The following is a 15,491-nucleotide window of genomic DNA, read 5'->3' on the forward strand; positions in this document are numbered from 1 at the left end:
GTCCGCTGTTCCCGCTCTCTCGGCCGAGCAAAGATTGTTCCCGCGCGTCGCGGACGAGAAATTTCTGCGGGCGGATTGCCGCGCCGCCGTACGCGTCCCACGCTGCATCCCGGGGTCATCCCCGGGGCCCACAGCCGCGAAGTCAAGCTCGACATCCTCCGTCGCGCTCGTGTTGCTCCGTCCACGGCTCTAAACACGCAGTCGTACCGCACAGAGCAAGGCTGATCCGCTCGGGCACGCGCTTCTCGCTCTCGCTGCGCTCTTCTCCCTTCTCCACGCGGTCTCACTGCAGCCGCCGTCGATCACGTCGCCGCGCTCTCTCTCGCTCGCCAGTCGTGCCGTGCGCAGGTTGCCAGTATGCAGAACCCTCTGCGGCACGGGAGCGACGCCGAAAAGTCGTTCTACGAGCCGTTCTTCCTCCCCTCGTCGACGAGCCGGCAAGGGCAGGGATCTCGTCATCGCTCGAGTAGCCCGGGCCTCTTGGGCAAGATTGGCCTCGCCCAGCCTAGCTTGCAGATGTGCGTGTACCTCCTCACTCATGCTTGCGAAATCAGGGGCGAGCGTGCGCTGACGGTGCACCGTTCCGGCACCGCCTCCCTTTCTCGCACGCAGCTCGCTCGTCGAGGATGTCTTCTTCCTGCACCCAGGACCGGATGACCAGCCATCCGAGGACGAGATCGTCAAGGGCACCGTCACGCTCTGGCTTCCGTGCGTCAATTCCGCTCCCAGGCGAACTTCCGGGGCTGACCGCGGCCCGCGCACTCTCTCGGCTTGACTCGCAGGAAACCCCGCGCGCTCAAGCACTTGACCGTGCGCCTCGTCGGGCGCTACGACATTGGCTGGGACGACTCAACGCCGTACGAGAGCGGGATCTGCCTTGAACGGACAGTATCGCTCATCCAGGACGGCGAGGTTGCGCAGCTTGAGAAGGGCGAGCACACCTTCGAGGTGCGCTACTTTCTCGTGTCCGACAGCGCTGTCGGAAACATTAACGACTCGTATCACCTGCAGTTCATCATTATTGTGCCGGCCGGCGCAGCTTGTACGGGCTTCCCTAGTCCTCTCTCATCCTATTCTGACTGACACGCATTGGCGCACAGGCTACGAGCGATGTCAGTATGGCCGCGTGCGGCACATCATCACGGCCAAGGCGAAAGGCCTCGGCCCGATGGGCAGCGACGTGATGAGCAACGAGAAGCCCGTCTTCTTCATCGTCAACCCGGGTCTCGACGACGTCTCCAAACCGCCACCTCCACTGCATCTCAAGTTCGAGGGCAGCCTCGAGGAGATTGGCCCATACGCCGTCGCGATGCAGTCGGCGTACTGCATGGTCGCCGGTCTTCTGCTCTTTCGCCTCAACCTCCTCTTCCCGCCAATGGACCTCCTGATCTACTCCATCAAAGTCAAGATCATCCAATCGTTCCAGCTACGCTCCCCAGTCGATAAAGACCACACGTCAAGCCCGCCGCCCGTCGCGCAGACCGTCTTCATCCTCGACGCGGCGCATCCTCCAAATTTCGCCAAAGTCTCGGAGAAGGACCTCGGCGGCAAAAGTGGGACCCAGACGCCGCGCGCCGGCCCGCTCAAGGTTCTCAAGAAGGACGAGATGTGGAAGATCCACCACCTCGCGCGTTTGCCGAACGATAATCACATCCGCCCCTCGACGCAGGAGGGCACGATCACGCCCATCTCGGTGCGCCACACGATCCAGATGGAGCTCACGTACCGTCCCATGACCGAGGAAGAGTCGAATCCGCCGCCGCCTGGCGCGCCGCCCCCGAGCAAGAAGGGCAAGGACAAAGAGAAGGATGAGCCTGAGCGGCGCAAGGTCGTCATGTCCAAGCCCTTCGACATCTTCTCCGTACGAACTCCCGCTTGAACGGCGAAGAATGCCGTCTCTGACGGACTGGACATGCAGTGCTGCTGCTTCCTCGACTCGCTCACTCTCCCCGTCTACGCCCTTCTCGACCCGAACCCCATGCCGCTCGATGCCGAGCTGCAACTACCTTGTGTTTGCGGACTCAACCTGAAAGGGTGCGCCCAGCACTCACTCGTCCTGCCTGCTGATCCTGACTGACTGGCGTGCCGCAGCCTCATCGAGCGACACGCAACACCGCTGCTGATAGAAGGTACCGACGCGACGATCGAGTACGTGGCGGCGCCGAAGCCTGAAGGCTACCTCCCTACACCCTCACCGCATTTCTACGACGAGCCTCAGTCGCTCGGCAGCCCGACGACCGACACGCCCCCGCCTCTCTCGCCCGTCTCGCCTTCGGACGAGCGACGCCCCTCCCTCGCTGGCGCACTGCCAGGGAACGACGAGCGCGGTCGGTCGACCTCGCGCCGGCCGAACCCGAGCCCGCTGCAGAACGAGCCGCGGGCGCCGAGCGGCGGGAGCGGCGGCGGCGGCTTCTTCCGCGTCGGTTCGAGCAGCGACAGGCTGTTTGCCATGGCTGGTTGGAGGCAGCCTTCGCACTCGCGCGAGCAGGGGAGCGGGCGGAGCGTGAGTAGCAGGGCGGGCAGTCGAGCGCCTAGTCCTTCAAGGTCGGGAAGGGGGACGAGGTAGATACGAGCGGGACTGGCGACGGTTGGGTGTGCTCGTCCTTCAGCCGGAATCAGCTGTGCCCTGTCCTAGACGCGTTGTATTCTAGCCACCTTCGTGAGCCTTTTTAAGGTCTCGTCTTTACTTTGCCTCTCAAGACGTCCGCGAAGGAGGGAAGAGCGAGAGAGATACTGCAATGCGGAATTTACAATGTTCTTCGAGGAACGTTACTGAAGACCGAGTACTACGAACTAGGTGCAAACTTAGATGTTGCGCGCGTTGGTTGCGGACGTCTCGCCGGTGGTGGTGCCGGTCGTCTGACCGCCGAGGCCGAGCGACTCCGTGAGCGACTCGGCCGGGCCGTCGACCGTGCGCTCGCACTCCCCGCGGTTGAGAAGGTTGTGGTCGTGCTTAAGCTTCGACGAGAGGTCACCACCGTTCGCCGTAAAGTCCTTGATGTTGAGCGGCTCGTGGGCTACCGACTCGTGGACAATCGGAGCTGAGAGAAGGCGAATGCGTCAGTTGGTTCGCCATTGAGCCGTGCGAGACAAGGCGTACCCTCGTGAGTTTCCTGGTGAACAGGAATCGTCGTCTTGATGCGGTGGTGCTCGTGCGTGTCGCGCTCAATCTCCGGCTGCACGACGTGGTGAACCTGTTCCGAGCAGCGCAATAGTCAGCACCGCGGGTAGACCACACGAGCGTGACATGGCATGCGCCGGACACACGTGGTGGTGAGTGTTCTCTTGCACTTTCTCGCCGCGGTCAATGATGGTGCGCTCGCGCGGCGCCTCCGCCTTGGAATCGTGGGCACGGCCGAGCGAAGCAAACTGCGCCTTGTCCTCGTCCGTCGCGACGTGGTTCTCGCGAACTTGCGTTACGGGGACAGACTTCTCGTGCTGAACCTCAGCGGAGTGCTGGGTGTCGAGAACCGGCTGAGTGTGGTGCTGCACATGGTGAACTGGTTGTTGGAGAAGCGGCAGACAAGTCAGTCGTGTGAGAAGTGGACGGGAGAGCCATCAAGTCGCACCGTGACGGTCGACCTCGCGCTGGCGCTCAACCTCCTCGACTTCATGGTGATGGTGCGTCTCGTCTGTCGTGCAGTGTAAACGGATGTATGAGCGCCCGGCATTGTAGAACGAGTGCGAAGCGGTCAAAACGCACGAGTGACCGGGGCAAGGTGCTGGTGGTCGTGAGTCGCCTTCTTCGCGCCAGCCTCATCGAGGAGACCGTCCTGGTGGGGCTGGTTGTGGTGGTGGCGGGGGGCCTCGGCGTGCTCGTGCACGTGGGCCGTGCCCGGCGTGGCAGCGGCCGCGGTGGTGGCCGGGCCAGCGTTCGACTCGGTGCGAGTGTCAGTCAGGCCCGAGCGCTCACGGTCAACTCCCGGCTTGGCCGACGAGTCGAGGTCGGTCGAGCGGTCGGTCGGGACCGACGAGCGGTCACCGGCGGCCGAGTGAGTCGGGGTCTCGGTGACGTTCCTCGAGTTGGACGCAATGCCCGAGTTGTCGGTCGTGTTGGGGTTCGACGAGTCGGTCGACTTGTCGTGAGAGAAGACCTGCTTAATCTGCGGCCGGGAAAGTCAAGATGAATATGTCAACGAGGCATCGGGAGCGAGGAAGAGGTGGACGACCGATCTACGCACCTTGTCCATGGCTGCGTGAGGGTTGTTGGGGACGATCGAGTCGTTGAAGTGGGGAGCGAAAGGAGAGGAAGAGATCGAGAATTCTCCTCAAGAGGGTCAAAGCAAGAGGCACTGAGGACGTCACGATCCCTTGACGACACCGGTGCAGCAGCCCGTCGTCATGTGCCTGCATGCATAGAGTTACTGAGCTCAATCAGAGGATCGCCCACGCCCAGATCCAGCCAAACCGAACTCGCGTGCAATCCCCTTGGACGGGCCAACCTCGGGCGCGAGGTGGTCCAACGTCATGAGGTGGGGGCCGCTGTTCCTTCGCAGCTCGACTCGACTGAGGTTCGCGACAGGAAGAGCGAGCCAGTAGACACAGCGAGAGGCCATTGTCGCGCTGACGGAGCCGTCGCCAGAGCGTAGGTAGCAGCCATTACATGTCGCAGATGACGATGAGCGATGAGCGCGCGAGATGAGCGAGCTGCGAAGCAGGTCTGCCCCTTCGGCGGACAGAAGAGGACTTCAGCGATGCTCCTGAGTCTCAGCTGATCTGCAGCAGCTAGCAACGTCGAGCAGGGGGCTCATTTGCTTCGCATCGGCACGAAGAAAGGAAAGGTGTCAGCGGGGCGCTCACCGCGTTGCCGTCAGCCGGACTCGTTTGAGCTGCGCTTTCAGTCGGTGGATGTTGAGACCACAGCTGCAGTGTTGGGAGCTGAGCGTCTGCCAAGACGGGCACATAGTGCTCCTGGGCCGTGGCTGGAGAGGCAACGGAGGAGGAGGCTGAGGGCGAGCCGACGAGTCGCTTCTTGTTTGCGCGGGAGATAAGCAGTCTGTGCTCGATCCGATGCAATGAAGTCGGGCGGGTAAGCAAGAAAGGCGTCGTGAGGCGGACCGCAGTGGAACGCGAGCTCGATTAAGAGCACGCGCGGAAGCCGCTCGCGCTGACCTCGTGTGTCGCACCTGGACCAATCCACCGTGACTGCGCGAGTGCAGGACCTCGATAAGGTGACAGCAGTAGATGGCAAGGCCCAGCGGCCTGAGAGTTGCGAGTAAGGAGAAAAAACAGGAGACGGCGGACGAACGTCGACCCGCTTCGCGGTGCTCGAACCTTCACCTGCGACTATGTGTCGCGCGTAGAGTCATTGATGGGGTTTGGCACACGTTGTCACTTCCAAGCATTGTCTCTGAACAATCTGCAGCCGTCCACACGCGATTGCCGAAAGCACGTCTCTACACAAGGTAGTCCTACAGGAAAGTTAACGCGAGAGGGAAGGGAAGCGAACGAGCAGTACGTAGTGTGCTCAGTGCTTGTCAAGCGACTGCTGCGTGACGAGCTCGGAGTACAGCCTGCAAGTGGAGAAGCCCTGTAAGCGATTTTTCCAGCGTTCGAAGCAACAAACGTACCCCTTGAGCGCAATGAGCTGCGAGTGAGTGCCCTTTTCGGCGATTCGGCCGTTGTTGAGCACAAAGATGACATCGGCGTTCTGGATAGTCGAGAGTCGGTGCGCGATGGCGATAGTCGTGCGGTTCTTCGCCGCCTCATCGAGCGCACGCTGCACGACCTTTTCGGATTCCGAGTCGAGGGCCGACGTCGCCTCGTCGAGAAGCAGGATCTTAGGATTGCGGATGAGCGCGCGTGCGATGGCGATGCGCTGCTTCTGACCGCCGGAGAGCATAGTGCCCTTGCCGCCGACGTCTGTGTCGTATCCATCCGGCAGCGAAACGATGAGGTTGTGGATGTTGGCGTCCTTGCAGGCCTGCTCGATCTGCTCCTGCGTGACCTGCTCGGGCGGGACGTACGCTCCGAGGGCGACATTGTACCGAATCGAGCCAGCGTACAGCGTCGGCTCTTGCGACACGAGGGCAATTGCGCGGCGATAAGACTGGACGTTGAGCTGGCTGATGTCTTGCCCGTCGACGAGGACACGCCCGGCGAGCGGGTCGTAGAAGCGCTCGATGAGCTGGATTGTGGTCGACTTGCCGCAGCCGGATGCTCCGACAAACGCGCAGAACTGGCCAGGTTTGATCTGTTGCATAAAGTGCATAAGTGCGTGGCGATGAGGTAGATGGAAGGCGAGCGCACCTCGAAGTCAAGCCCGCGCAAGACGGGCACGTGCTCGCGAGTCGGGTAGCGGAAGTGCACGTTCTCGAAGAAAATGTGACCACGCGCGGACGACAGGTCGAAATCCTTGCCGCTCGTGTCGTCGGCGTCGATGTCAGGGCGCGCATCCTGGAGGTGAAGGAAGTCGCTGGCGGCTCCGACGAAGCTCGACGCATCCGGCTGGGCATCGCAAAAGTCAGCAGGCGTCCAATGGAGGGCATCGGTCTAGAGCTTTGACTCCGAAAATTCGAGACATACCACGAAGGTGAAGACGTTGCCCGCCTGGATTGAGGCGAAGACGATTGAGATCATTGCGACGAAGAAAGCCTGGATGCCGAGGCCACGGTCGACCATCTGGTGCGCGCCATACCAGAAGCTGCAGACCAGGGGTCAGGAATGAGAGGTGGAGGGTGTTTGTGGCAGAGCGACCACGCACATGAGCGAGATGACGAAGAACGACAGTGCCTGCGAGAGCGAGTAGAACGCGTTGCTGTAGATGGCGGTGCGATTCGAGATGCGCATCGGCGAGTCGAGTTGCTGCAGAGAAGCCGGTCAGCTCGACCTCCGAGCACTGCGACCTGCCCGTACGCACCTCGCTGTACAAGTTGTTACACTGGTCCTCGCGAGTCAAGGCGGCGACCGTGCGAATGGCTCCGGCAGCTTCGCAAGCCATCTGTGCACTCGAGGCGTGCGCCTCCTTGTTCTTCTTGTCCTTGAGGATGACAACGCGGAAGCGGACGATACCGGCCGAAAGGGTGAGGGGGATGCAGGCAATGCTGCGAGGCGAAGGAGAGCATCAGCAGCTGCGACTGGCCACACGAGAATGCCGGACGCACCCGACCAGGGCGATGCGCCATGAGAAGCACAGGCCGATAATGGCGCCTGAGATGAGCGTGAACACCGACTGGATGATGACGCCGGCCGTAATGCCGAGAAGGCCGTAAACCTTGGTTGCGTAGTCGGCGATAACGTTCGTGAGATGACCGGCACTGTTCTGCTCCTCGTCGAAATAGGCGATGTCCTGTCGGAGGATGGCGCGGAATGTGTTGTGGCGGATCTTCTGGCTCAAACGCTCGGCCGTGTCGCCCCAGAGCCACGACTGCACGATGACGGCAATGGTCGAGACTACAGAAGCAAGGTCAGTACAGAGCGAACAGCAGCCATCTGGAGACGTCAACGAACGGATCGCAATGATGAAGCACCACAGAGCCTGGCGATTGCCTTCGTGCTCGAGACGGCCAGGGTCCTGGAGCTGGAAGGCGTCGATCATGCCGCCGAACACGATGCCAAAGGCAGGATACTGCGATAGGAGGGAGCCTGCGTCAGCGTAGCTCGCTTGCAGCGGAATTAGACTCCGAGATCAAAGAGAGCGAAGGCCGCACCACACAGCCGGACGCGACGGCGCCGATGAATGCCCAGATGTACTTCTTCCACTGGTCGCTGTTGAGTAGGTACATGCGCTTGATGAGGTAGGCGAAGTTGTACTTGATAGGCTCGAGCTGGCCGCCCGCCTCGAGGTCAAGCTTGCGATGCTCGATGGCCTCCGACGCCTGCGACCTTCCTGTGCCCGCGCGTTTGAGCGTCTCGAACTGAGGCTTCTCGCGACGCGCCATCTCGTCGAGTTCCTCGCGAGTGAGCTCGCCGGGAGCCGGAGCGGCGGTCTTTGAGTCGCCCTGCTTTTCGGCCTCCTCTTCCTCCTCGCGGAGACGCTGAGCGTTGACAAGCTTCGAGTAAGCACCCTCGGGGTTGCGGAGGAGGAGATCGTGCGCAGTCCCGTCCCTGAAAGGTCGTCAATGAGAGTTCCGTTGCGACAAGGGCTCAAAACGGACGCACGACGAGGTCATGGCGGACTCGAGGATATGACCGGCAGTGAGCACGATAATCTGATCGGCGTCGCGGATGGTCGAAAGACGGTGAGCAATGGTGACGGTAGTGCGGCCGGCAGCGGCACGGTCGAGTGCGTCCTGCACAATCGCCTCTGAATTGGTGTCGAGCGCCGACGTCGCCTCGTCGAGCAGCAAAATCTTCGGGTCGGAGACGATGGCGCGAGCGATGGCGATGCGCTGCTTCTGCCCGCCGGAGAGGAGCATGCCACGTTCGCCGATATGGGTGTCGTAGCCCTGAGGAAGCGCCGTGATGAAGCCATCGGCGTTGGCGAGCTTGGCGGCATCGATGATTCGGGCGCGCTTTTCCTCGGGCGACTCGTGCTCAAAGCGGGACCCGATGAGACCGTGCGCGATGTTGCCGGCGATGGTCGTCGCGAAAAGCGTCGGCTCCTGCATGACGAGGCCAATTTGGTTACGAAGCCACTTGACGTTGAGCTCCTTAAGAGGAACACCGTCGAGCTTGACAACACCTCCGACAGGGTCGCTGTGGGAAAGGAAAATTGTCAGCTCATCGTGCAGGCAAGAGGACGACTCGGGCCAGACGTACTAGAAGCGCTCGATGAGACCGACGATGGTCGACTTGCCGGACCCGGAACCGCCGACAAGAGCGGTAGTCTTGCCGACCGGGAAGATGCCGTTGAAGTTGTAGAGCACCTGTGCGCCGGGACTGCAAAAAGGAGCATGAGCGAAGCTCCGGCACGTCGTGCCGGTCCGAAGGCGCTTCGAACGCACCGCGAAGGGTAGATGAAGTCGATGTTCTCGAGTTCGATGAGACCATCGACCTTGTCGAGCTTGCGGCCGACGTCTGACGACGAATCGATGATCGGAACGCGGTCGATCGTTGCATAGATTTCGGTGGCCGCGCCGCACGCAAAGCTGACGGCCTGAAGATTGGGCGCGAGCTGGGCGAGGGAGAAGCTGCGCCCGGAACAACGCGAGTCAATAGTGCGTCCCGGGCGACGCGAGGACCAGCGACGTACGCCTGCGATCGAACAACGCATGTCGCAAGCACAGGACAATGTCGAGGGGATCAGCATGTGGCAGGCAGAACAGCAGTCTCGCGCGGCAAGAAAAGGTATTTACGCTGCAAAGGTGAAGCGGGGTCAGTCAATCGCGCGTCTCTTACTAGAAGCAGGGAGAGACTTTACCCAATGAGGATCGCAAAGAAGACGTTGACGACGTCGCCCGAGTCGGCGTAGCCATCCTGCGCTCAGCGTACAGGTAAGAACGCGCTGATGGCGGTAGGGGAACAAGCTTTCGCACAATGATGAGCTGGGTGCCCCACTTGAAAGCAAGACTGCAAACACCATCCGTGTGGATACGGGACCAGTGCAGCGGATCAGATCGGGCAGGACAGAATCGAGGTCAGCGGCAGCAAAAGGAAGTCTTGGCAAAGAGACGCACCCGTAGGAGGCGTAGACTGCGAGGTGGAGAGCGTCAGCGTACGGTGCGCGGTTGTGAGCGAGAGGCAGAAGCGTACTGATGAAGAAGAAGACGCCCAAGCCCAGGCCATGGAAGCGCGCCGAGATGCCGCCGACCCTGGCAGTCTCCTCGTTCGCGACCTCGTACGTGTCGGTGAGGCGCTTCTGGTTGCCGAAAGCGTGTGCCGAGCGAATCGACGAAATGACCTCCTCGGCGAGCGTCGCACCCTTGGCCGTCGCCTCGAGCTGGATCTGCTTGTATTTCGACATGAACGCGTTCATGACGGCTCCCGCGACCGCAATTAGAGGGATGATTATCGAAATCACAAGCGCCATCCGCCAATTCCGCACGATGGCGATGACAAAGCCGGCCTGCGAGGCGGAGGGTCAAGAGAGAGGTCGGAGGGAAGCGCCTGCGAAATCACTCACGACAAAGATTGCGAGGAACTGGACCGAGATGACCACCTTGTCGGAGATTCCCTCCTGGATCAGGTGCGTGTCGGTCTCGATGCGGGTCGTGATGGCGCCGGGTCCGATGCGGTCGTGGAAGGCGACGTTCTGGCGCAAGACGGCCTGCAGATACTTCTCACGGATGCGACGCGTCGTGCTCTCGCCCGACGTGATCCAGGTGTACATGTAGATCCAGGTGGCGACGACTGTAGGCGCCGAGGGTGGGAAGGGTAGGCGGAAAGGGTGACAGGGGCGGGCGAGGTGAGTGGCAAAGGTCCATCAGTCCCGTCGCTCAGCCCTGACAAAGCCAGAGTATAGCACGTACAGGTACCAATACCGATGTAGACGAGGATGAGGACGTCCTTGTCGACCTCGTTGAAGAGGCGGTCGCGCGCTGCAGCGATCAGCTCGGGCGACGCCGTTCCGGACAGGCGAGCCGTTCCGTAGTCGGTGAAAGCCGTCGTGAGATTGCCGAACAGGATAGTCATGGCAGGCCTGTGATGCACGTCGAGTCAGAGCAGGGCACATGGGAAGCAGGGAGGGGTAAACGTACTGGGCGACACCGGCTGCGATGGCGCAGATCGTGCCGATACCGTTCAGGAATAGCTCCCACTTGGTCGTGTAGCGGAACAGCTGCACGAAGCTGACTGGCGGACGCTTAATCGTTGCGCTGCGAGGTCGACAAGTCAGCAAACCGTCTGAAGCGACGGGAGCACGCGAGCGCACATCTGCTCGGCGATGATCCTGCGGCGCTCCGGGTCAAGGTGCGCGAGCTCAGGATCCTCGAGCGCAATCTCGACGGGCGGGCGCTTGTCCCATGCCTTCTTGGCCTTCTTCTTCGTCTTCTTGCCGTCCGCGTGCTTCTTGGCGTCGTCCCCTTCCTTCTCCTCCTTCGCTTGGGCCGCCGCAATCCGCTGCGCGACTGCCTCGTCCGTCGAAGCGCCAGGCGAGCCCTTCTCGTCTAGCTCGCCGCCCTGCGAGTCGCTCGTCGATGCGGAACTGGAACCGTGCGGTGCCGGGGCAGTCGGCGCCTGCTGCCCGTCCGCGGTCGTCTTGGGCAGGCCGTCGTACGTCTTGCTCAGGTCGCTTGGAGTCTGACTGGGTGCGCCCGACTCGAGGTGCGCCTGCGCCGAGGCCGCTTCTGCGATGCCCGGCGGCGCAGTTGGTACCGATGGCGCCGAGACCTGGCTCGCTGCGAAGGCCGCATCGGGCACGCTGGCCGTGTTGGCAGTGTCTGCCATCTTGCGTCTCTGCACGGCTGGCAGGGCAAGGGTCGGTGGGAGAGGAGAGCGAAAACAAAGCAGCGAGAGCCTTCGTTCGACGCGCGCTCCCACGGCCGGAAGCGGCGCCGGATCCGAGCGAACCGGACTCGACAACACGAGCTGCGGCTGCGACCTCCTGCCTTGGCGATGCGCTGCTACGCAGAGAACCTCTCACGAACGCAGCAACCCTTTGACGCTGACTCGACTAAGCCGCTGCGACAGGCAATGCAACTCGACGACCCGACGAACTTCGCGCGCCGACCGACGGCGGACGGAGTAAGGAGGCAGGCATGCGCCTCAGGAAAAAGCCTCCCGACCCACAGCAATTCCCGATTTCCTAGCTGTCATTGTGCCAAAGGACGTAGAAGTCAATTCCACGCGGGGCCGAGGCGGGCTACTACCGGAGCGGGAGGTACATGCAAAAGAGGCTGCGAGGTGACTGCGAGATAGAGAGGAGACGAACACCAGAGTCTACCCGTGTGAGCAAAAGAGTGGGGGAGGGGAACAAACACTTCCCGCCGAGCAGGGGAGCACAGCGCGACGACGAAAGAACCGAAAGAGATTGACAGATGAGAGAGTCCGTATGCGAGAGGGTGGCGGGGCCAGCGCGTCTAGAGGTTAAGGCCCTTGCCAATCGAGTGGACCTTGAAGCCGATCGAGCGGAGCTTGTCGGCATCGAGAATGCCACGGCCGTCAAAGACCATGGCCGGCTTGGCCATCGAGGCGTAGATCGCCTCCCAGTCGAGCGACTTGAACTCGTCCCACTGATCGAGGGGATGCAAAGCGTCAGTCTGCGGGTCATTTGCAGGTCGAAAGAGAGAACGCACCTCGGTAAGCACGCAGATGCCCTCGGCACCGGTGCACGCCTCCATCGCCGACTTGCAGACGGTCACCTGCTGCTGGACTGCGGGTGGATGGCGAGTCAGACGCGCGTTCGTTGCCGCGTTGCCCTAGAGAGGCCATGGCAGTGAGAAGGGAAAGCGACGCACCGAGCTGCGAGTCGTCGGCGACGCCAGGCTCGGTGAGGTCGACAAAGATCTGCTTCTCGGGCACCTTGGGGTCGTAGATCGACACCTTTGCGTTCTCCTGACGGAAGAAGCGGCACACGGTCGCCGACGGCGTCTCGCGCGTGTCGCCGGTGTCCTTCTTGAACGCGAAACCGAGCACGGCGAGCTTCTTGTTGGTGATCGTGTTGAACATGCTCGAGACGACCGTCTGCGCAAAGCGGCGCTTCTGGTACTCGTTCATCGTGATGACCTGCAAAGACGGGGCGCGTCAGCATCAGGAGCTCGCATGCTGGCGCGAGGGCGTCGAACGGCAGGATCCGACGACGCACCTGCCTCCAGTAGTCGGCGACCTCGGGCAAGTGCAAGCTCTCGCTGAGGTAGACGAGGTTGAGGATGTCCTTCTGGAAGCACGAGCCGCCAAAGCCGACCGAGCTCTTGAGGAACTTGGAACCGATACGCGAGTCGAGGCCGCACGCGTAGGCGACCTCGTCGACGTCCGCACCCGTCGCCTCGCAGATCGCCGAGAGGGCGTTGATCGACGAGATACGCTGCGCGAGGAGCGCGTTGGCAGCCTGCACGAGACGCGCGGGAAGGATGAAGCGGGTCAGCCCAAGCGGGATGGGAATTTCGGCGACTTGCCGGCGAGGCAAAGCGGGGCGCACCAGCTTGGACAGCTCGGAACTCCAGAGACCAGTGGTGATGACGCGCTCGCGCGGGACCCAGTTGGCGTAGACCTCGACGAGGCTCTGCTGCGCGGCACGGCCCTCCGGGGTGCTGAGCGAGCCGATGAGGACGCGGTCGGGCGCGTCGAGGTCCTTGATGGCGGTGCCCTCGGCGAGGAATTCGGGGTTCGAGAGAATATCGAAGCGGAGACCAGGGCGAGAGTTGGCCTCGAGGATGGTGCGCATCGACTGCGCAGTACGGCAAGGAACGGTCGACTTCTCGACGACAATCTTGGACGAGGTGGCAACCGAGGCGATGCGGCGAGTGCAGGCCTCGACGTAGCTGAGTGAGCGAAGGCATCAGCAAGACGCCTCGGCGCGGCGGAAGGAAAGGAAGAGCGCACAAGAGGTCGGCGGCGTAACCAGCACCCACACCGCTCTTCTTGGTCGGCGTGTTGACCGAGACAAAGACGAGGTCGGCCTCGATAATGGCCTTGTCGACGTCGGTGCTGAAGAAGAGGTTCTTGCCGCGGCACGCCTTGACAATCTCCTCGAGACCGGGCTCGTAGATGGGCAGGTGCTCCGAGTTCCACGCGGCAATGCGGTCGGCGTTGACGTCGACGATGGTGACCTGGATGTGCGGGCACTTGTGCGCGATCATCGAGCAGGCTGGCGCGGACAAAGGTGCAGGGAGATGAGGTGGAGGAGCACGTTCGGGAGTCAGCAACGTTGTCGGAAGTGCAGAGCATGCTCGATCACAGTTCGTCCAACGTGGTGCAACGGCCTGCTGCACCGCTCCACGGCAAGCGAGCTGAGCGAGATCAGCTCGCACCCCTCCACGCAGCTCGCGGTCGCATCATCGCGGCGCCCCGGCGCTGTCACGGCTCATTCAGGCCCGAAGACACGGAGCTCGCGCTGTTCAGTTTCGTCGCAAGCCCGGCCGCAGGGTTCACTCCCGAGAACGCGCAGAGTCCCGAGCCTGGGGCAACCTGCGAGGGGACCGGGACGTGGATGCAGGCGAGGGAGCGACTCACTGGGTCCGCCGACATAGCCAGCACCGATGCAGGCGATCTTCTTGACTTGCTGTGGTCGGGGCACAGCGCAGAACGCGTCGAGGGGTGCGTTAGCGGAAGTCCGATCGCACGCGTGGGAGCGAGAGAAGGATGCGAGAGCGAGGAGAGCGGACGCACGACGGGAGTGATCTGAGACGCCATGGCTGGGCAAAGGGAAGGGGCAACGGAGCAGCAGGAAAGAGGGAAGCGGCGCGGGAGAGAAGGCAGGCGAAGAAAGGACGGCGGGCGGAAGGAGACGCGCGACGCGTGGCGCGCGTCGAGCGAACGAGCGATCTGAGCACACGCGAACCGTTCCTCTCCGACGAGGTGGAGCAGCGCTTGGACACCGTGAGCTGCTAGAGTACAGCGCAGTCCACGGGTCGGAAGAATTTCGACGAGTCAGAGGGAGGAGGAGGGAGGCTTTCCGTAACACCGCTTACATCCGTGGGTTCTGCCGTACCAGCTGGACAGGCGTTCGCGACTCGAATGAATGTCAGAGGTTATCAGTCAGCTCTACGACACGCCTGCGAGCTAAGCAGTAGAACTTCCCGGTACATCGCCTCGCGCTCGTTGCCGTCCAATTGTCGTCCCCTCTCTGACTTGACAGCTGCTCGTTCGCCCGCCAGGACACGCTAGACTGCGTCTTGCTGCTAGTCGCTAGCTCGCTGGCCGTCGCGCGTCCATTCCCAGTGCGTTCTCGCTCTGTTGTCATCCCACCTCTGCTACGCAGTCTCGCTGACCCCTTCGCCCCGTGCACCGCAGTGAGCGCCCTCACGGCCTACGTCGACAGTGAGTCTGCCCCTTACAAGCTCGGTACAAGCGCGTCGAGGTGCCTCTGCGGCATCCTCGACCGGGTTGAACGCGCTCATCTCCTCGCTTGCTTGCCGCTTCCCCGCCTAGCCAAGGATCATGGCCCGCAAGCGAGGGCACGAGCCCGCACCGCAGAAGGCCAGTAGACGCAATGGGCTGACTTGTTGCTCGCCTCTCCGCCTGCGCGCACTCGCCTCATCTCGCCTTGCTCCTCCCACCGCATCTCCACCCTCAGAGCAAGTCCTCGTCGTGACGCAGGACGGGCGCGTCATCGTTGTGCGTCATCTCTCGCCCTATCAGCGGCGGATGCGCTGCCGTGTCGGCGCCCGAATCGCAAGCTGACCCTCCCTCTTCCCACTGGCGCAGGGCGAGCTCAAGGGCTTCGACCAGACGACCAACGTGATTCTGTCGGGCAGTACCGAGCGCGTCTACTCGGCTGACGAGGGCGTTGAGGAGGTCCCGCTTGGCGTGTACATCGTACGAGGAGACAACATCGTGCGTTCTCGCTTCCTTTTCGTCCCCGTCAAAGCGGACAGTACGAACGAGGGTTACACGCTGACAAAGCTTGCCCGCACGCAGACACTCATCGGCGAGTTCGACGTCGAGGCCGACAAGCAGATCGACCTGTCAACAGTACGAGCCGACCCCATCTCTGAGGTCCAGCACTGAGCGGC

The 15,491-nt window shown here is 62.2% G+C and overlaps 5 protein-coding genes across 5 annotated transcripts; 2 read left to right on the top strand and 3 right to left on the bottom strand.

Annotated features, from left to right (window-relative positions):
• Positions 1 to 357: 357 nt before the first annotated feature.
• Positions 358 to 2,566, top strand: JCM10292_003251 (uncharacterized protein; the record flags this gene model as incomplete). The annotated part of the gene is made up of 7 exons (XM_076648464.1): positions 358 to 518; positions 613 to 708; positions 783 to 948; positions 1,012 to 1,042; positions 1,101 to 1,861; positions 1,919 to 2,034; positions 2,092 to 2,566. 7 exons carry the CDS (start codon positions 358 to 360, stop codon positions 2,564 to 2,566), a joined length of 1,806 nt encoding a protein of 601 aa, XP_076505904.1.
• Positions 2,567 to 2,805: 239 nt separating this feature from the next.
• Positions 2,806 to 4,190, bottom strand: TAX4 (Tax4p; the record flags this gene model as incomplete). Its single annotated transcript, XM_076648465.1, has 6 exons — positions 2,806 to 3,041; positions 3,101 to 3,194; positions 3,268 to 3,500; positions 3,570 to 3,632; positions 3,704 to 4,103; positions 4,182 to 4,190. 6 exons carry the CDS (start codon positions 4,188 to 4,190, stop codon positions 2,806 to 2,808), a joined length of 1,035 nt encoding a protein of 344 aa, XP_076505905.1.
• Positions 4,191 to 5,467: 1,277 nt separating this feature from the next.
• On the bottom strand, positions 5,468 to 11,265 carry JCM10292_003253 (uncharacterized protein; the record flags this gene model as incomplete). The annotated part of the gene is made up of 20 exons (XM_076648466.1): positions 5,468 to 5,513; positions 5,571 to 6,193; positions 6,250 to 6,447; positions 6,526 to 6,643; positions 6,704 to 6,804; positions 6,860 to 7,043; positions 7,104 to 7,392; positions 7,450 to 7,567; positions 7,650 to 8,046; positions 8,101 to 8,637; positions 8,701 to 8,820; positions 8,886 to 9,071; positions 9,302 to 9,357; positions 9,417 to 9,450; positions 9,558 to 9,573; positions 9,634 to 9,946; positions 10,004 to 10,230; positions 10,350 to 10,519; positions 10,578 to 10,694; positions 10,751 to 11,265. The coding sequence occupies 20 exons, from the start codon at positions 11,263 to 11,265 to the stop codon at positions 5,468 to 5,470; spliced, it is 4,365 nt and encodes a 1,454-aa protein (XP_076505906.1).
• Positions 11,266 to 11,897: 632 nt separating this feature from the next.
• On the bottom strand, positions 11,898 to 14,169 carry JCM10292_003254 (UDP-glucose 6-dehydrogenase; the record flags this gene model as incomplete). Its single annotated transcript, XM_076648467.1, has 8 exons — positions 11,898 to 12,050; positions 12,114 to 12,190; positions 12,276 to 12,543; positions 12,623 to 12,865; positions 12,956 to 13,298; positions 13,360 to 13,624; positions 13,990 to 14,038; positions 14,146 to 14,169. The coding sequence occupies 8 exons, from the start codon at positions 14,167 to 14,169 to the stop codon at positions 11,898 to 11,900; spliced, it is 1,422 nt and encodes a 473-aa protein (XP_076505907.1).
• A 328-nt stretch (positions 14,170 to 14,497) lies between these two features.
• On the top strand, positions 14,498 to 15,486 carry JCM10292_003255 (U6 snRNA-associated Sm-like protein LSm8; the record flags this gene model as incomplete). Its single annotated transcript, XM_076648468.1, has 5 exons — positions 14,498 to 14,513; positions 14,770 to 14,796; positions 15,053 to 15,093; positions 15,184 to 15,312; positions 15,397 to 15,486. 5 exons carry the CDS (start codon positions 14,498 to 14,500, stop codon positions 15,484 to 15,486), a joined length of 303 nt encoding a protein of 100 aa, XP_076505908.1.
• Positions 15,487 to 15,491: the final 5 nt, after the last annotated feature.

The sequence above is a fragment of the Rhodotorula paludigena genome (assembly GCF_050403205.1).
Source record: "Rhodotorula paludigena JCM10292 DNA, Rt_paludigena_JCM10292v1_ctg16, whole genome shotgun sequence".
NCBI lineage: Eukaryota > Fungi > Basidiomycota > Microbotryomycetes > Sporidiobolales > Sporidiobolaceae > Rhodotorula > Rhodotorula paludigena.